Raw genomic sequence first — 21,554 nt, forward strand, 5'->3', positions numbered from 1 at the left:
GAACCAAGAGATGTTATCCCTTGCTTATGCTTATTGCTCTAAACTGTTAACAGCTTCGTTCTCTGATGCAGCCTTAATAGAAAACCCAATTGAAAGTTATAGCTGGAACAACCAGAATAGCTATAGGAATAAGGCTGGAAGGAAGGGATTGGCATGTTTTTGCATCCTGCCATTAGGGACCTGAGATAAGACAGCATCTCTGATTTGACTGATAGTTGTCTGTGTGCATATTTTCTGTTATTCCCAATGTAAGGCTTGCTGATCACGACTGCTGAAAGACTTATCAAAAATCCCAGATTTAGGGACTGTCCTGGGATCAGAAAACAGCCTACTGGCATATAAAAAGTCATCCTGTGTCCCACTTGAGTCTCACGAGCTAGATTAACTACAAAAGAACCACATATTTCTTCCTTATAAACTGGGCCAATTCCAATATTATCAGTAATTCAGGCACATTGGACAGGGAAGAGAGCAAATGCATCACAAAGGGACCGTACATATTTAAAACAAATGTCTATGTGTCTACATTTATTAACCTAGTTCAAGCAGTTAGTTTTATGAACAATCTTGAACACTCACCTCAGTGCTTTGAGGGACAGGTTGGTTACTGATGTGCAGGAAGCTAGGTCAAGATGCCGTAGCTTTGAGCAAAATTTACTAAGGCTAGTGCATGTACTGGAAGAAAATAGAATACCCACAGGTTCATTGTGCTTTTATTAAAAAAAAAAAATAGGAAAAAGCATTGGAGACATTTTCATATGGATACCAATAGCTAACTCCAGCAATTAAAAGATATTGTGCTGCTATTCCATCTCAACTTCCTCAATGAATTTTCTTATAAGAAATAAAAACAGAAATAGTTGAAAACATTGGAAATTTACAAATGGGAGATTACACTAAATAAACCTCTGTAACATTCTGTATTTAATTTTAAACAGAACATTCTCATCTCTCATTCCCCAAATGGTAAAACATTCAAGCTTTTGATGTAGAAAAAATCCAGGCATCTCCCTAGGGAAGACAAGAAAGTTCTATTTTAGATTATATAAAGAAGTGCAGAGAACAAGCAATATGAGCTTGTTTTCCAAATAATCCAAAGTGAGATAGTCAGAATTCTGCTCAATTAAATTTACTTTTACTGAAATTACATGTATGTTTTAAATTTATAATATCCCCCCTCCCATCTATTAGAAAACTGATAGTCACAATTGATTCTTCCAAACCACTTGGCATGTCAGCCTCTGATGTCCTGCTTAATCAAAAAGTGAACACAGACCCTGTGTAGGGTGGATGTAGGCCATATAATTCTCTGTGTGGATATGGGTAAGGATAAGGAGATTAAGGTGAGCCCCACCACCAATTTACTATAATCCCACCCCAACATCCTTCTTCACTCATGAAATAAGAAATAGAGTATTACATGAAAATACCATATGAGCAAATTAACAATAAAAGGGGCGAGGGGCAGGGGAGATCATTTGGGGAGAGGAATCATAGTACAATCTTAGACATGTCTGCTGAGGAGACCTACTGATTTCCAATGAAGCTTACTTTCAGTTAAGTGGTATAAGACTGAGGTTTTAAACAGCTAATGCAATATTCCAGAGCTCCAAAATAAATGTCACTTACGCGTCTGTAATCTTGGTGCAGCCATTTAGATTCAACACTTCAATATTTCTGCAGTTCTGTGCAAATGTCCTTCATGCAAAGAAGTATACATTCTTTCAGGCTTTTAATGGCACATTTTATAGCAATGATTTGACTTTTAAAAAGTCTCATATGCACTGGAAAGTAAAGTCAGCAACATAAACTTTAAGTGGTATTTTGATAATATCTAGGGAGAATACCCAATTTCTTTCAGGAAGCAAAATAAAAACACCAAACACAACTCTACTAATCATATTTTTCAGATAGAATGAATTTCTACCAATTTTGAGCCCCTATTTTTAAATTATATTTGAAATGATACAAAAGTAGGAGTCCAGGGGTTATGTACCATATGAACACCAACCACTATTGGAGTAAGCATTACTGGATTGATACGTATTTATTTTAGTTACTCTAAGCAATAGAATGGATATTATATATCTTACCAGGAGTGACTTGGGGAAGCATAGGACAGAAGCAGAACATTTCTCAATCTAAGCTGAGAATTCTATGCTCATTCAATCATAATCTATAGTCAGGCCATACAGCCAAGTATTTCAGTATGCTCCAAACTCCTAAGAGGACTGTTCCAGATAAAAGCTGAAGCCAGTCTGTGTTGTATGTAGAATGTTGTCCACTCTCCCGCAATCTTAGTTTTATATTTATGTCTAATTGTTGTTAATAGTTGTTTATATTTGTTTTTAACTGTTTTAAAACATGGCTGCCCAGAGTCACGTTTGTGAGATGGACGGCTATATAAATTTGCTAAATAAATAAAATGGTTTTTCTCTATCTCATTTCCTAAAAGCTTCACCATTACATCACTACATAGAACTAAGTCTTGTTGTATGTATGTTGTACTTAAAGTTGTGTGGAGATGGGAAAGGTCTAGAGCAGGCTTGCACAGCATACAGCCCGTCAAGTGGCCTTGTGCAGCCCACCATTTTTTTAAAAAGTGGTAAGTTTACAGCTGCTGCTGCCCCAAAACACATGTTGCCAAGTTCCAATACTTCCGCCTCTCCACTAGTCGTGGAACAGCTGATTGGCACCCCTGGTATTTCTTTGTGGCCCACAAGGATTTTTAATTTATCAATGTGACCCTTTCCCCTCCACAAGTTGTACAGGGCTGGTCTGGAGGACAGGAGAGAGAAAGGATGCTTTCCTCCTACAGCATCAAAGTTATACTCCAGTTTGGTCTTACAGATAATTATGATAACACAGAAATCAAATATCTGAGGATGTTGCAGCCTCAGTTTTTATACCCAAAATTAGTTAACTGCCCTATCCTCTCATGCCCAGTTCTCAGCTAGTGTTAAATAATTTGTGTTGACCTCTTTACCTCAATGCGTTGTCTCCAACACCTAGGCATCCACGTAGACTCAGCTTTCGAAGGAATCCTCCACATCTTTTAGAAATATTCTCTACTACACGCCCCTGTAAGAAGAAGACCAGGAAGAGAATCTTCTAAATTAATTCTCTTTGCTTAATTTTACATGCAGCAAAACAACTTTCTTTAAAGCCCTCCTTTCCTATTTGATACTATTTTTATCATACCTTGCTATCCTCCTTCATATTTGGGCTGTACATTTAAACTGTATTCAAGATGTTATGCTCTGTGGAATGCCTGCATTTATTGGGTTCAAAAACAGGTGTCTCTAGGATCAGTTCATAGAAGCTGAAGCTTATATTGTATGTGCTATGCTTGTGGTACTAAGATTCCTCTCTGTGGGAAACTGGTCAACTGAATATTTTCAAGCATAAGCACAAATCATAATTTAGTATGCTGTCATTCAATCCACCTTATATGTTGTTTATTGTGCTATATTCTCAGTTTGTGCCTGGAAAAGACCCTGCAGCTAAGTTAATCACATAATCATGCATTCCAGGATCATATGATTATATCGGGGGAGTGGAAGGTCAAGGGTTGGTTTTCTTAGCTGACTTTGGCTTTCTGTTACAGTTTGTGATGGAAACAATAGAGGTATTTTGTTCAGTAGCACAGACTTGGGTGCTAGGCAGGCCAAAATTAGCTACTTTGGCTAGAAGCACCGAGAAAATATTCAGACACATTTACAAGGGGCAAAACACCACAGCTAACTACTTTTCAAAGTCCATGCAGCTTTGGTAATTTTTTTTCTACTGAGGTTCATCCTTACAGCAATAATTGTCATATAAAGAACTGCATAAGGAGAAATGCCTAGAGACTGTTTTAAGTGTCCAAGATAAAAAATCCAAGTGGTACCCTTACTACTATTTATTTATTAAAAATCTAAACCAAATAACCTTTAATATGGTGACTTTTAATGGTACCCCAAACCTCTACGCTTGAAGCAAGTCACCTCATACTGCTCAATGGTAGATATACCTCAAAGATATAATATTCATATAATTATAAGGCACAATGTTCAAATTGAGAGGATTATTACTTCCTCACACATAATGGATTTTTGTTTAATAGAAATATTTTCAGATTAGGGATATATGTCTTTGTGCACAGATCATACTGAATACATTCATACAAAGATAAACATACACAGTATAAATCAGTGTAATTTTACCATCTAAAGCACTATACTATAGAGGCTCTTAGGAACTAGGAGTAAAAATTAACAATTTTTCTCTGGAGATCTGCAAAAGATGACATGGTTTGTTACTAATCTGAGGTAGCACAGTAATTATAGTTTAACCAGAGAAAATCTTTTGCATGTCACTTAATTATACCTCAATGTCCCTCTGGAAATCAAACAGGTCAATGCGTTGCCAATTGCTACCATCCAAAGCTAGGACATTCCATGCCTGTAATGAAATTGATGGAAAGTTGAAAAAATGTCAGATATATACCTCTCAATATGGGGAAATTGAAGGCAGATAAAACCTCTGTACTCATTTAAGCCACACCAAAGCTGCTATCCTCTAGTAAGTATAATACTGTCAGTGAGGTACTCCCTCATGAGATCCAATACATTCAAGCACAAAAAATCTAAACATATATAAGTTTAAAACAATGTGCAAATCAGTTGTGAGTTAATCTTTCCGTTGCTAACCATTTAAATCCTTACATTTGGAATATCTAAGAAATTACAGAAGATACACACACACATGCATGAACAACCTGCAGCTGACTCTTCCACACTTCCATTTCCCAAATAATAATACCTCATGACCCTTTAGGAATGAAGGCTCTGTGTAATGAATATAATAATGCAATGTACAACACAGTTGCCTGGATTACCTTGTTTTGGTTTAATTCAGATGATATTATCATCAAAAGCCCAGATGTTTAAAGCAGCAGAGAGGCTTTCTTGTGTAGTATGAGAAGCTGCAAAGAAGCTTTAATTCAATCAGTGAACAGATTATATATCTGCTTCCCCTTTTCAAAAAGATGTGTGTATTGTTTGATGAGACTCATACTTTATTTCATACTTTCAAAAATCCTTTAAACTCTTATTGTTTTTGCAATAGTGCTTCCAAGCAAAGCTTATTTTTCACAATTATGTCTCCCAGTGCAGATTTTACTGACTCCGACAAGGTTATGCAAATCCTTCAAAAGAGTTGTGAATCATTAAAGCAGTTGTGCCTTTTTCCAGGCTTGTGCAGCTGTTTTAGAAGCTGCTCCAATTTGCCTCTACATGCATGGACCAGGTACTGCAAAGTACTGTTCTAAAGGATTTGCACAGCCCTAGACTGTAATATTCCAACCTTTTTGACTAATTTGATTTCCCTTTTTGCACTTCATTCTTTTTTTAAGATGGGGCAATCAGAGCAATAAAACCATATTCCATAGACATACAATTTTATACATGTATAAATACATGGCAATATGGCAGTTTTATTCTCAATACTTTTTTTTTTTTTTTTTTTACAAACCCTAACCTGGAATGTATCTACTCTGCAGCTATAGAGCATTAATTTAACATGGAGCTACCCCCTTCTTTATCAAATGTATGAAGGAACCTTTAAAAGTTAAGATAACCTTCCCAACACAGTATTCTCTAAAAGTGTAGGACAACTACTCCCAATATCCACATTCAGGTTTTTGCAGTCTCATTGATTGGGAATTATGGGAATTGAAGTCCAATATATCTGGAAGGCAGCAAGTTGGGAAAACTTGTAATAGACACATATTAAGAATGTGCTACAGAATAAACCAGGATCATTAAATTACATTACCAAATTCACATTGTGAATTATAATAACTGTGCCGCGCTGTTCACCTATCCCATTCACTGCTAAACAAGATCTCCTCTGAAGATTTCCTTCATGTGCATGTATATGAGACAAATGAATCACACAGGCACGTAGGAAAGTGTTCTCAGTAACTGATCTCCAGTTTTAAAATTCCATTCCTGATGACGTCTAGCACAATATGAGCCTGAGCATCTTATGATTTTTTTTCCTAGCCAAGCATTTAATTATTGGAGCCAAGTATTAGCTCACCTAGAGATCTCTGCATTCTCTATGTATAAAGTCCATTATGCAAGCCCTCCCCCACCCACACCCATCCAGAATTCTTGCTACCCTGGACCTGTGAACATGAATTACAGGAAAAGAGAATGCATCAACTGCAGGCCCACCATTTTCCATAGCCAAGCAACATGAGAGTCTGCATGTCAGAGTAACAATGAGTGGAAGTTTTTGATACTGTTACAAACGCATAAACTGCAGAGAGGGTGGGAGAACACGGACTCACACTGAAATATTACTTAAAGCTGACACATTCCTGGGTTTCATATGCTGGTCTATGACCATAATAAAGATCTGATTTGATTTGATTTGATTCCTGGGTTTCAAGACAGCAACCTGGGGATACCCGAGAGAAAAAGCCTTACCAGTACTAGAATGCAAACATTCTTACCCTGGAGACTTGAGCGCAGCGGCACAGAGTGACCACATCCAGAAAGGAGAATATTCTGTTAAAACACACACACAAAACAAAAACTAAATGTATAGGGATCTTCTGCAAAATTGTTAGTAACAAATGACTTAAACAAGAGCTACCAAGAGTTTTGTCTGGAAGCCTGGTTTCAATATCCCAGGATTCAGTTCTGAAAAATGTAAAGTAGAATAAGACATTTGATCAGTTTAAAAAAACAAACAAACCCAAGACATCGGTCACTTATTTAAAGCAACCATTTAGCAGGATACAGATTGATTATTGCAACAACAAACTGTGTATCTCAAGATGTAATATATTATTAATTTATTAATAATTGAATAACTGAAGTATATTAGAGAAAGATTTTACAACTCAACTTTTGCTTAAGATAATGCAATTGGATCATGTACCTAACTTTAATTAACTGGAGATATATATCTTATGCCTCTGCATTACTTACAATTTAAAACCACAAACCAGAATTAGTAATGACTAAAGTTACTAAAATTAGTTAAATGAAGTTGTGGAGACAAAGATTAAAACTACTAATAGAAGCAATCTAAATTACAATGCCTATATTATGTGATATTTATTACTTCAAAAGGTCTTATTATTTGGAATCTCAGACCAAAAAAGTACCATATTGTTAAAAACAAAATGAAATAAACCAAAGTTTAAATCACAAAACTCACAATACATCACAAAAGATTGTTTTAAAATATGTTTGTGATTATAAAGCATAAATCTATCCTCATTCATGATATCAGATATCATTATGATGCAATTAAAAGATAGCTTATCATGAAGATCTTGACTTTGAGGAATATTTGATTATGAGTGAGCAATTCTTCAGGGTACTGAAGCCCCACCTTCAGCCACTGGGAATCTTAATTCAACACTGCTCTGACACCTGAGATTTTCAGTAGACATTACCTATTGAATGGAAGGTAAGTAAAACATACTAGGCAAACCTTTGGATTTAGATCTGTCTTTTGTAAGGGTAGTTAAGAAAGGGCTAGATTAGTTTAAGTGTTTGCTGAAGCCCAGGCATGAACATTATCTAGAAGTAAATGCTAAACCTAGGGACAGATTTGATGCATGTTATAAATTAAAAACAACAGTCTCCCTTTTGCCCCACTATTACTGTCTAAATTGAGAGCACAGTATTAAAATAGTTACAGAGTTATGTTCCAAACAGAATAGCATAGGACTAATTTAAACCATTCCCCGTTCCCCCATAACAGAAGCTTCCTCTCCATTACCAAGCCCTAGGTTCACACTTCATACAAAGCCACAGCTTAATCCGGTTTAATAAATAAAGCACCATTAGTTTGGTTAACACAACAAAATCATGGATGATGGCATATAAACCACAATGTTTTCATAAATCCACAGTAAGCCAAAGCCAAACAAACCACATTAAGGCTTAAAACAATGTGTGAATCCAACCACAGAATAATTCTGAAGGGAGCATTAGGATGGGAAAGAGATATGCTATGAGATTTTAAAACTTCTTCCCCTTATACATTACATTTTCCCCCTTATTGAAAATAATTAAGGGGAACAATAGAGCATCTATTCTTACTGTCATTCTTACTGTCACTGTTCAGATACTCTTGTACCTCTTCTTGGCAGTGAGTGGGCAGTTCTTCCTCCCAGGGAGTAAAGTTTTCCTGAGAAAGTTATTATCCAAATACACTAGGTTGTATGGGATACCTCTTCCTTCTTCTGGGATACTGTCACTCTCTTTTTTCTACCTGCCCCCAGGTTTCTGGCAACAGTGGAACATATATACCACCAAGCAGGTCTGATATAAAAGCTATGGCAGCTTAGATACACTGGCTAAGTAGCAGGTGGCTGTGAAGATGTCCAAAGAGTTGACGCTGGCTTTCTTAGTTATAGTGATCAGTCTGCCCATAATGAAAGCAAGATATTCTTCATAGCCATGATAATAGCTGTTAACATTTTGTAAAGAACATGATTTGGGTTCCATGTTTGAACATTTGGTCTGTGTAATGACTTCAGTTCCCCCCACCCCACCCCCCAAGGCATTCATTTTCATCCTGCACTGAATAAAGTACAATGGAAATCTTTCAAGAACATTTCTCAGTCATCTGTGCTGCTACAACCCCATTTTACAATTAATTTTGGAATCCTTACTATATCTCTAGAATCATTAAAAGAGCCCTCCCCATCTCTATGGTTCAATACTTGGCCTACAACCCTGGGACTGCATAGTTACAGAATGCCTTGGAATGCAGATGCTAGGAAAGCAAATGCCAGGGAATCCTGTGTCTAAGCTACAGATTGGGTGTGGTGGTAGAACTACTTATGTACAACAGATATAAAATACAATTATGTATTTGGAAAAATAAAGCTCCCAATGAATTACCATAATTTCCACAAAGTTCAGTGCATTTCAAATTTTCACTTTGATTTTCTTCTCAGAAGAAAATAGGAGGGTACTTTTTGATGGGGAAGAGTTCAAATTATTAAACTCTAGCTAATGTTTGGCATCCCATGGTGTAAAAAGCCTAGCTTTTAATCAAAGTATATTAGCCTTCTGGGAGAGCTAGAGAAGCAAACAACAGCAGATATCTTTTCTAGGGTCATTAATTGGTCAGCAAGTTGGGAGTTCTCCTTCAAACATCTCTTGAAAGATATTTCACCAAGACTGGAGAGTTAAGCAACAAACAAATCCCATTCTCATACTGCAGTATTTATACTGCTGAGATTGTAAAAGTTAAGGTTATCTGCAGACAGTAACATGGTGATTGGAACATGAAGTTCTATTAAGCAACTTTTTACTTTATGGTGGTCCCTTTGAATCTCCTTCTGCTCTAATAGCAGTTATGAAACTAGCTACTCTCTATTTTAGAAGGTAGGCAACTGGACAGACTCCTGTTGCTAGGTTGTTTGTAGCAGGAGGGTTAGTTCAGGAGAAGTGCCAAGAAAAACAAATAAATCTTTGGGACAATCTCAGTTTCTTAATTACTCTTGCCTCCCATCTATTTCCCAATGGATGGAGTGTAAAAACCAATCAGGAATTAGCCAGAATGCTTCATTTGGATGTATAGAACTGTAAACATTAGTCAGCTTCTAACTAACTGTGGGTTGTTACTGGAAAACCAACTATAGCATCTTTACAGAATGGGTTTAGATGTAATGACCAGCTAAAATTTGATAGGTCACAACCTGACTTAATATGCAATGTTGTTTGCAGTATGACATGACCAGCCACACTACAGCATATCAAGGAGGTCCCAGTTATAGTTCACTGCTGGCACTATTATTGATACTTTTTAATTTCTACCACAAGTGTGTAATTGCCACCAATACTAAATGTGTAAAAGAAAGAAGATGCTGAATAGATGCTGATACTTCTATTTCATTCTTCTGTCTTCTTGGCTTTCTAGTATATGATAAACTGGCAATGGGAAGAGGAAAACAAGCCTTCTGTGACAGGCAGGGTGAAAGATTCCTAATGCAAAGTCATCAAAATTGGAAACTACCCATTGAACACCTATTGCAACTGAATGGAGAAAAAGGTAATACTTTTCACTTGACACCCCCATACATGAGAAGCCAAGACATTAATATTAAGAAATGTAGGAATAAGTGCTTATGCAATATTTCTGTACGAAAACACATCAGTCTTTGTCTTGCAGAAACTGAAGCCCATTTATAAGACAATCCCCTTGATAAAGCTCTCTTTCAAAGTCTCATATGCTAATTTGCATTAATAAATTTTCACAGCATGCATGCAAAAAGTTTCCAGTTCTCAAAACTATTTTTTATAAATGTTTAATTTCTTATAAATTAAACTAAAACCCAGAAGTGAAGAGGTACCTGAACCCAAATGGGTAGTCAACTTGTCCAGCTGCCCACTATCCACTGCAAAACACAATATCCTCCAAAAAGGCCTCAATGGCAAGCCAGTAGTTTGGTGGTGTTAAAACTCAGAAATGCTTCTATCAAGAACAGGACTGTATTCAGATGCAAAATTTAACTCAAAGAATACTCCAAGTGTTTGGTTACTTGGACAGCAAAACACAGTATGTTGTTCTACTCCCAAGCCCTACTGCTATACTGAAACATTTGGTAAACACAAAAAATTATCAAGGGTATGTTGCTTTACTGCTTCCCAGAAGCATCTGGTTGGCCACTGTGGAAGCAGAGTACTAGACTAGAAGGATTTGGGGTGAGATGCAGCATTAGGCTTTATATTATTAATAGAGATTAAAGGTCATAGATATGTATGGGACAATCTTCCAACAAAGGACAATGCAATAATTAATTCACCAGCTGCCACAGCCAATCAGTTTATTGAAGGCTTCAAGATCATAACTTATGTAATAGTTTAAAAAATCTACTAACAGAAAGCTGCTCAAGGTTAAATAAGACTAAGATTCCAAAGTATATAAGCAAATAAATGGTTTTGGGTGACCTGAAAGACTGAATCCCATGTGATTCAATTTCCAGATTAATAAATAAACAGCAATAGAGAATTTCAGGTGAGTTACGATATGTATCTAATCCTGAAAGCACCTCTTTAGAAGATTAGGTTCAGAGTGTATAATTTGCATCATAGCTATTATATTTTTCATATCTTGAACAAATAAACTCTATCCATTAACAATGTGTTCAAGAAAGGAGAGTCATATCAATACACATTTTTAATATTCATATGCTATAACAGTAGGAAAATTGAAAAAAAAACACATTTCAGGAACCAGAAATAATTATTTATATAGTAGAACTATAGCAAAATACTATGATAACCAATAAGCAAACTAGCTTTAAATACTAACTATTCTGCTCTATAATAGGGAAAGACCAATCTAAGTAATGCTTTTTGGTAGCCAAGGCATGGTGACAAAGCAGTTTAAATTAGTTCCTTAATTCCATAATGCGAAATAGCCTTTTGCTGACTACAATATCAAGAGCCAGAGTTAAATGGATTTGTAGCTTTTTGCTATCAGTTCCCAAATCTCACTGGTAACATTAGAATCTTCTGCTCACATTTAAGAAACCGAACACTGCTGCTCTCTGGTATTTACCCTAAAGAAACTGCCAGTGTTAAGTAAAAAATGAGAGTGTAAAACTGGTATAACCAGCAAGTCTGCAGTAACATTAGACAGACTGGAATCACAAAAAATGTACAGACTGAACAGTGGGATTATAGTATCTAACTTGCTATTCTGCTTTAATGTTGAACTAAACATGGTAATTTGCTATTCAATTGTAAGAATCCCATCTGCGGTTGAAAAAAAGATTTTAAAGGGGCAGTCTTAAGTTTCAGAGACATGTGATCTTGATTATTTCAAGCCTAGGCTTCAATTTTCATCACAAATGAACAAAAAGAAACAAATTTGCTATAGCCATCACTATCTTTAAATTAATAAATTAAGATCTGAGAGACTGATTAACTTTCTTCTGTTGCATTAAAAAAAAAAAATAACATGGAAGCTAATCAGAACGGACTTATGAGTAAACATATAATGATACTGATCAAAAACAGACTGTTCATCCCTAGTTCTAATGAGCAGATCTGGGCTTACCACAGTATGTATGTATGTATGTATGTATGTATTGTTAAACTTGTATGCCGCCCATCAGAAATGAGTATGATTCAAACCATGGGATACTTTTAAATAAAATAAAATAAATACTGTATTATATCTTTCTCATTTATCCCACATAGTACGCTATAATAGTTCCTATTTTTACAGATACAAATATTACAAAGAGAGCACTAATTTGTCCATGGCCATCCAATTATATTGTGGCCAAGTCCGAACCACATCCAAGTTAAATTTTCTATCAACTGAACAGCTACAAATCTCATATCCAATCCTGAAAATCCCTTTACACAGAAGAAAATCCCACTGATACCTGTCCAATTTACTTGTACAAAAATACACTTAGGATTGCAGTCAAGGAGCCCAATACTAAGAAATCAAAATAGCAGTTACAGCTGAACAAATGTTTAAAAGGGTAAAGACTCTCAAATCAAGTTCAACTCCTGGTGACTTCACAGATGCATACTTTTTTTGGGCAGCAACATGGTACTGGTTTGCTACTGCCTTCTTCTGGGATGTTTCTTTTCCTCCCCGCTCTAGCTTGAGCCCTGGGCTTTGCTGTTGTCTTTTATCTAAGCACTATCTAGCAAAGGCATCCACAGAAGACAGCAATTTCATCAAAATGACAAAATGAATGTCACAATGGCTCAATACAAGCTCCACCCCTTACGCACACGCATGCAACATTATGACGCCCACACAGAAAAGGGCAGAGTTCGTGTTGTGATGGTACAACATGAATGTCTCTGCTAATCAGGTCTGACCATGTTCAACTTTTCTGAGAGCAGCAAGGTTAGCTAGGTGCTGCCATCTGCTGAGGATGAGCTATGGTTAGTTAGTCTGGCTAAATCTGTGCTGATCTCCTTATCCAATCCAGAAGAGGGGACCCTTCTGGTGATTCTACAGGATTTAATGTGTTGGAAATTGTTTAGAATTACCCTCAACCTAGCCTGACCCCTTTGGTATTATATCTCTCTATTCTGCTGGCAGATCTTGGTGTCAGACAAGAAAAATTTTCATGTGGCAGAAATGATTTGCAAGTCTTCCTATTTCCATCTAGTGCCATTTTTAGTATGATCCTTTAGACTGGGGTTTTCCAAACTGTGTTCTAAGACTATGAGCAAAGAAAAAGAAAAGGAAAAGGAAAAAAGAGTTAACTCAAAAACAACCAATTTTCTCTCACAGCTTTGGCTCTTGATCAGGATTTCCAGGAATTTGTTTTTAACCAACAGGTTCTGCAGCCTAAAAAAGTCTAAAAAATCCCTGCTTTCGTGTATAATTCTGACTACACAAAATTCTCTAGTTCTCAGGTAGTATGGGAGATGAAAGTGATTACATGTTGTAAGTCCCTAGAAAATCCAAAAGATTTCTAAAAAGTATGATTTTCTCTTCCAAAGGCAAATATCTCTAAACCTCGGACATGGATATGAAGTCATACCAAAAATAAGCAACTCTAGTTGAACAAGTGAAGTCAAGATGCTGTTGCAGTGTCTGGAAGCTGTTAGGGTCTGGATGAGGAAGAACAAGTTTAGGCCCAATCCTAGCATGATGGAGTGGGTCTAGGTTTGGAAGCCATCCAATTCCAGGAATATTCCAGTTTTAGTTCTGGATGAGGTCATGCTCCCCCATACCAAACTGGTTCATAATGTGTGGGCCCTTCTTGACTCATACCTCCTGCTCAGTACAGATGTGACCAGAAGGGCCTTTGCAAACTCCACATTGTGTGCCAGTTATGATCCTACTCACAAACAGGCATCTGGTACTGCCTAATTCTAATCTGGTACTGTTGTCTAATAAGTTCAGGAAGAATTGGCTCTCTTTGGAACCTTTGACTCAAAGAATGGCAGCAGGAACCAACTGCTGCCTCCATTAGATATGAAGTAGATATAAGATTGTTATACTTTTTACTGTTTTTTAGCGTTTTAAACTTATTAATGGATGTATGATATACAGGTAGTCATACCATTCATTTAGTGACTGAAGTTATGATGGTGCTAAAAAAGTGACCTATGACCTGTACCCGAAGTTATGACTACTGCAGCGCCTGTGCAGTCATGCGATTGTGATCCAGGCACTTGGCAACCAGCTCACGTTTACGATGGTTGCAGCGTCCCAGGGTCATGTGATGGCCATTTGAGACCTTCCCAGCCATCTTCCGGCCAGCAAAATCAATGGGGAACTGCATGATTCACTTAACAGCCATGTGATTTGCTTAATGACCACTGCAAAAAAGGTCATAAAATCAGCTCTGGTCATGTGATGATTCGCTTAATGGCTGCATCGCTTAGCAACCTAAATTCTGGTCCCATTGCTTAGCGACCTAAATTCTGGTCATAATTGTGGTCATTAAGTGAGAACCACCTATATGCTCAAAGTTGGCAATGAATGGAACAACATACAAGCTCTGCAAAATAAACAGTTTTACTGGCACTTATGTGATAGGTGATTTGAAAAAGCTACAGTGATAGAAGGAATCTTAGCCACACTAATGTGAACTGGCCTATCATTATTGTATGTTCCAGGACTCCTTGATAGCAATTATCTTACTAAAAAAATTAAAGTACTATGTCATAGTACATGGTAGGAGCTACACAATGTTGGCTGATCTTGAAAAAGCTGAGGAGGACCAGATTTTGATTGGAATCCAAAAGGAAATCCCTAAAGACAAGACTAGGAAATCAAAAGAACATTCTGGAAAAAAACAGTGGCAAACCTCTTCCTTATTGTAACCAAGAAAATAACATGTGCATGTATATGCACCAGGAGTTGAGCTCAACTTGAAGAAGACTTTACTTACCTTACATATTATCTCTTTCCTCCAACAGGTAACAAAAAACCCACAGTTATTTTATAACCATCTGGATAATGCAATGCTTCTATAATGTGCTTGTGAGTAAGAAGCAATGAGTGGAAAGTGGCAGAATAGATCGGAGCCTGGCAAGGGCAAAGGTGTGGCAGCAATGAAGTGGAGGAGTTAGCAAATGGAAGAGACAGATGAAGCAAAAAGAAGGCAGAAGTATTTACTGTACTCTGAAATATTTTATGCACTTTTCTGAGAGGAAGACACAGTTCATAAGTAAAGGCTCAAAATTGTTCAATATTGCCCTCTTTTGCTGGAATAAGAAATGCCATGAAATTTGCTTTGTTGCCATTATTGCCGCTAGTGTTTGGTCTTGGACCATAAATAAATTTTGAACTGAATATCGTTGCTAATGGTATAATAAAGTGATTTTGAATTCTTTTACAGAGGGGAATAAACCCCAGTTATATGGAAAATGTGTATCATTCTTTGGGGTGGAAGATAAAGAAAGGAAGGAGAATGGCATCAGAATGGTGACTTTTACCCTGGAATGATTTATGTCAGGAAGAAACAAGAATTTAAGACTAAAGCACTGCTAGGATAGGGAGCAGTAAAATAAATGAGTTTCTAATGACAGCAGAGAGAATGATTTAAATGCAAACATATATGGAGAAAAAGTAAGCTGAGAGAGTGAACCGAGAGAAAACTGATGGGAATGGGAGCAAAGTAAGTCACAAAAAAGGCTTCTGCTCTGGAGGTGCATGGTAAAAGAGAAAAAGGTCTGTCTTAAGAAGCAAGCAGAAAAAAAAATACATTAGTGCAAAAGCCAAAAGCACCTGGTCTAATTTCTTGATATGAGTGCAATGAAACCTCTCCTTAGCTTCTTTTTAATCAAGAGGAGAGACCCAGAGAAACGAGAGGGAGAAACTCCTCTCTTGAATAGGGAGTAAGACAGTCCTTGACTGAACATACCTTAAAACCTAGATACTCCTTGTATTCTTCCACTCAAGCCTTAGTAATTAAAATACACAAACATTTTTTACTTGAGGTTGCATCACTAGGTTTAGGGTACTGATTTAAAGTGCCAGCCAGAAACAAAAAAAGGAAAAAAAATGTCATCCCCTTCTTTCTGCCTTAAATGAAGATGAAACAAGGTGAACATTCCATTAGCATTTCTAGCTAGAGCACTGAAGGCCTTTTTTCAACTTTTCAATATGGGAGTAAGATGGAATTTTTGGCAATTATTGTCTTAACTCTAAGGCCATACTGATGTGATCACTGTAATCACTTCTTCGGGATATGATAAACTTAAATTCTGGCAAACAGATTGTTTTAAAAATTCTTCTGAAGGCAAATTTTACTTTCCCTTTCCTTATTTAGATCTGTCATAACGTTAGAGTTTGAAAGCATGAGAATTTATGAACATTTAACAGGCTAACAACAACAAAAAACAGGATTAGACATTTCCTTCCACAAAGCTTAAACTGAAATGCTAAAATCAGCCTAAAATCTGTGGCTTTTGCTCTAGGATGAGACCAACAATTCTGCAATTGTGAACAGAGAGAAGCTCTGAGAAGATTATATCCTCAGTAGTTGTTTCTATACCCTTTCCAAATATGGAACAATCTCTCTTTTCTCTAAACAAAAGAAAAGGTTAATACTTTACAGTATATTTGCAACTAATATGAATCTGGACACATAGATAGTTGAGCATACTAGAGAATAGCTTAAAGGTGTACCACTTGTCTACGATGGTTCTTTTTGGAATTTGAAACAAACCTAGCAATTTTCCACCTCGTTTTAGGAATATCTTCATTTCAATAAGCTTTCTTTGAGTATTTGTAGATAGATTAAAAAGGCATCATAATGCTGCTCAAGTTATGACTCCTTATGGAAGCAAAAGGAGATGGGATACACAGCTGTATGGTTTTATTAACTGTGCCAAACCACACTGTAAGCAGCCCTTTTCTAAATCTGTTGAAAGGCTGCATTGCAAGCAGCAGAACTAATCTGACAGAGCAAATGATTCAGGAAATTTTGGAATTCAGCTTCCCAGACTGCAGAATCTAGACTCTGGAGTGTTTTGTTTGCAGTCAACTAGCTTCTTGGCTTACTTGCATATTATCTAAACCTCTGTTCAATCCTTGAACAAACCAGAAGGCATCTTACCGAAGAAGCAACTCTTTGGGAAGCTTTTTGTTGATCACAGCCTCATCATTGTTTGAGAACATCTGCAAAATAAAAGCAAAACACACATTAAGTCTTCTGCATTTTCATTATAGATTATATCCTTACTAACACAAATCAATATGGCAGCTTTGCACAAAGAAGTTATTTTTAAGGCAAATTGGACTGACAGCATTTAGAGATTATGTTTTGTACATTTAGTTTGAAAGTAATCTGGAAATATACCGCAACCAACACTGAACTGTTGGGACTACAGTATGTATAAGTTTCAATTTGTTACTATTAATTAGATAATATTTATTTTTTAATCTCTGTAATAGCACTGGGATCAAGAAGACTACACCCCCAAAATCTCAGGGTTGTTGTTACTGTTGCCAGAGCGTATGGATCTGTGCATGTTAGACACAGGTTGTAGATCTGAGTCTAAGTAACATTTCTTTTCTATTATATTAACTGAATAGGTTCTGTTTTCCTTAAAGATAAAACCATCCTCTTTGGGCAGGCTGATTCATGATCCTGAAGCATTGGTACATTCCCAGAAACTGGAGTTCAAACATCTGTTTAAATCATCTTGAAAATATTGGGGCATTTGATATATTAATTCTAACACTGTATTGCAAACTGATCTCTTCAGGAGTTTCAGCATATATCTTGCCTTGCCAAATTATGTCCCAAAAGTTTGTCTGACTGCACATGATTCAGCAAACATGTTCAATCTAAGTAGAGATGAGTCTGGCTAGTGCCTGGAATCTCCATACAACTTCTCAAAAGCTCTATGTCAGCAGGTAAGTGAGATTTCCAGTGGATATGCGGTAGAACTGTATGTCCCTTTTGGTAGCTTGCATGATAGAAAACAAATTTAAAATGTCCACAATAAGTCTAAAAATAGAAACAAACTTCTGGACAATAAAGTAACAAGAAATCAAAAACAGATCACAACAAAGTAAAACAAAACATGAATCAAGCAGGTTAAAATGCTCTCAAGAACAGCTCTGTCTTCAAGATCTTCCTAAATACACTCAGGGATGGTACCAGCATGATCTCCATGGGGAGACTGTTCCAGAGGACTGTCATTGTCACTAAATCTTTGTCTTTTCTAAACATTAAGAAAACCAAAATAAGTATCAGGGCATTTAAGCAAATCCATGTATAATTTGTAACAAAACTTGAGAACTTGTTTATTATTTTTAAAGCATACACATTATCCCACCCATGATAAAGGTCAGCATGGCCAATACTGATGTTTTATTTTTCCAAGGCAAAAGTCCAAGTAAACTGGAAATTTGGAGGTCCTAGAGAGGGAGTGGCTGGGCTACACAGTCAGACTATAGCAGATATGATATATAAACTCTACTAAGGTAAACAGAGGCTAATGTAACATTTTCAACGTATTAGCTTTTCTGTATTAAGTATATATCTTTTATTTCAGTGAGGGACAATCAGTTATAGACACCTTAACTGCAAAGTGAAGATTACATCTAACCATCGCATTACTTCTTTAGTGATAGTTATTTGTTAAGCTATTACATATGCCAAAAGAAAGCAATGACAAACAACCTCCACATTGTTGCCAAGGAAACTACATGGACATGTTCATGAAGTCACCAGGAAATGTGCTCAACCACTACAGGGGAGATTGAGGAGTCTGACTATTGTGTATGTGTGTTTTTTAAATTTGTACAGCTAGAAATGTTCTTTTATAAATAATTAATAAAACACCAAACTGAATCAACTAGTTTTTTACACAATCATAATGGTTATACTTATTGTCTTCATCAGACTTAAGGATACAAAGGATGGTATCCTTAACCTTTAGATCACAGCATGGTGCTCTCTGTGACACTGCCTTTGAAAAGCATTTGGAAACTTCAGCTGGGCCAGAACGCTACAACGAACTTCTGACTGGGACCAATTTTACTGCAGCATGTGATTTCTATCTTATGCCTGTCTCTCTAGCTACCAGTCATTTCCAAATTCTAATTATATTCCATTAATGAACAAAACAAGATTCAGTGTGAAAAATTAGATGTAAACATATACAGACTGACAGAATATGAGAACCAAAATTACCTAATAATGGCCCTTATACAATTATCAATAGTAAAGCAGATTAGCTAACAATATATTCATGCTGTTAGCTATATATGAAAGTGTATTAAAATGTTATTAAAAATTATACTACATCTGAACTTAATAGGTCTTCCTCAGTATTATACTGAACAATGGAGAGTCTTTGACCCACCTATTTGGGTTACACAGAATACTAAATAATGTAACTGATGTTCAGTGGAATAAATTACTAGGTATAATTCTTTAGCTCTCATACAGTGGAACCTTGGTTACGAACTTAATCCGTTCTGTGACTCTGGTCGCACCGCGAATTGGTCGCAACCCGAAGGAAATTTCCCCATAAGGTTCAATGTAATTACCGTTAATCCGTTCTGGCGTGGAGGACAGGGAGGAGGCTATTGCTTGGAGGGAGAGTCCCCCTCCCTACGACCACATGTCAGGGGCGGAAAATGGCCGCGGACCACGTGTCAGGGGTGGGAAAATGGCCGCGGACCACGTGTCAGGGGTGGGAAAATGGCCACGGACCACGTGTCAGGGGTGGGAAAATGGCCACGGACCACGTGTCAGGGGTGGAAAAATGGCCGCAGACCGTGTCACAGGAGGGAAAATGGCCGCGTATCCTGTTCGTACCCCGAGGCGGAGTTTGCAAACCGAGGTAAATTTTTGCGGCCGGAGCTGGTCATAACCTGAAAAGTTCGTTAACAGAGGCGTTCGTAACCCGAGGTACCACTGTATTTGATTGATCCATATTTTATATTTTATAACTGTTTTATCAAAATTAAGAATATGATCACTGATGATGACTTTAAACAGGACCCTGACATTCACTACAGATAAAGGTATGGTAGATGCAGGACTGTCTACAAGAACATTGTTGCATTTGCAGTGAATTACCTTAAGGAGATTCTTTCCACATTAGTTTCTGATCTTATGCTTTCTATCATGTTCTCTTGATGGAAATATACAGCAGTTCCAATTTATTATTTGTAAATGCATTACAGAATATGAGACTGAAAACTTGAAAAACAAAGTTCAGTAAACACGAACTACCTAAAAATCTCATTTTTAAAACCTCATGTCATCAGCAAAAGATGTTATTCCTGAAACTGTTACAAACTCAACATACAGGTAGTCCTTGTTTAGTGACTGCTTCAGACAGCAACTGTTCACAGTTACAACGGTGATGAAAAAGTAACTTTGTGACCAATGCTCGCATTTACAACCTTCGCAAGTCTGTAAAGCAAAGGAAAGCTGAAGTGAAATCATGTTTCACTTAGCGACTCCTTTGCTTAATAACTGAGTTGCCAATCCCAATTGTGATCACTAACAAGGATTACTTGTAATTTCTTTAGCCAGAATGCCATGAGCAGCTGAAATGCCATTCACCATTGAATTGGAAACATTCATTCAAATGTTTGGATATTTAAATATTATGTTAAACAATTTTTCAGCAGTAGTGAATTATGGCCCTTTGGATATTGTTGGACTATAACTCCCATAACCTTTGACCAATGGCCAGGTTGGTTGGGGCTCATAGGAGCTGAGGTTCAATATCACCTGTGAGGAGCATGGAATGGAAAAGTACTGTGCCTGTGATTCTTGCAGGACACCAAGGATTAACTACTTGCCTAGCTTTAATCTGTAGTTAACCTTTCCTAATTAACCTATAGTTGACCTTAGTGGCCTATCTCAGGGCAAGGATGTATTCACCCATAGCTGACCCTTCTCAGTTAGCCTATATCTAACCTTAGTAACCTATTAAATGTATTCACCTGTAGTTGACATCTCCTGAGAAAACAAAAGATATGGGGATGGGTCCACAGCACAGAAGAGATCAAAGGGAAATCCCAGTTAAGGTGATGAAGAACTTCTTGAACAATCATTAATCTCTAAATGTTATATCTCCTTGAAGCAAAATGTATAAAAACCCTGATTTCTTTGTGTTCGGGAGCCTCTTTTTATAGAGGTATCCCCTTTACTGCTGTGCATCAATAAAGGAATTTTGCTCTAAAGGGTTTCTCGTGTCTGGCGGAGTTATTGGCAGTCATCTCTGGGCAAGAACCCCGTTTTGGGTCCAACACCTGTAAGGTCAAAATCCTGGTTTAGTTATTTCAATTAGTTCTATGAAATGTTAATTGTCAATGGTATATCAGATCAAAGTAGCTTCACTTAGTTTGAGACATCACATTTCAAAAATACGAAATGCATGTAGACTTTATCTTCATTGTTTGTGGATTTTTTTTATACACCAAGTGAGAACGTGTGTGTGTGTGTGTGTGTGTGTGTAATGTACAACTCAGAAATAAAGGATGGATTTACACATTACATTAAGTCATGTTTTATTTGGCCAATTTATTTAATAAGATCCAGTTTGCTTTCCTACAATACTCTA

At 36.9% G+C, this 21,554-nt stretch overlaps 1 protein-coding gene across 3 annotated transcripts in view; it reads right to left on the reverse strand.

Moving 5' to 3' along the window:
• Nucleotides 1–21,554, reverse strand: part of FBXL20 (F-box and leucine rich repeat protein 20) — a 62,960-nt gene that overhangs the window by 20,897 nt on the left and 20,509 nt on the right. For all 3 annotated transcript variants that reach the window (XM_088143397.1, XM_007422368.3, XM_025177606.2), the window contains exons 2-7: nt 17,075–17,136; nt 6,503–6,557; nt 4,369–4,443; nt 2,987–3,081; nt 1,630–1,698; nt 580–675 (exon numbers count right to left, since the gene is read on the reverse strand). In XM_088143397.1, the coding sequence (XP_087999523.1) occupies nt 580–675; nt 1,630–1,698; nt 2,987–3,081; nt 4,369–4,443; nt 6,503–6,557; nt 17,075–17,136 (452 nt within the window). The remainder of the gene's footprint in view (nt 1–579; nt 676–1,629; nt 1,699–2,986; nt 3,082–4,368; nt 4,444–6,502; nt 6,558–17,074; nt 17,137–21,554) is intronic.

The sequence above is a fragment of the Python bivittatus genome, unplaced genomic scaffold (genome assembly GCF_059951505.1).
Source record: "Python bivittatus isolate LINGU-HERP-01145 unplaced genomic scaffold, Pbiv_v1 ctg000410_np1212, whole genome shotgun sequence".
NCBI lineage: Eukaryota > Metazoa > Chordata > Lepidosauria > Squamata > Pythonidae > Python > Python bivittatus.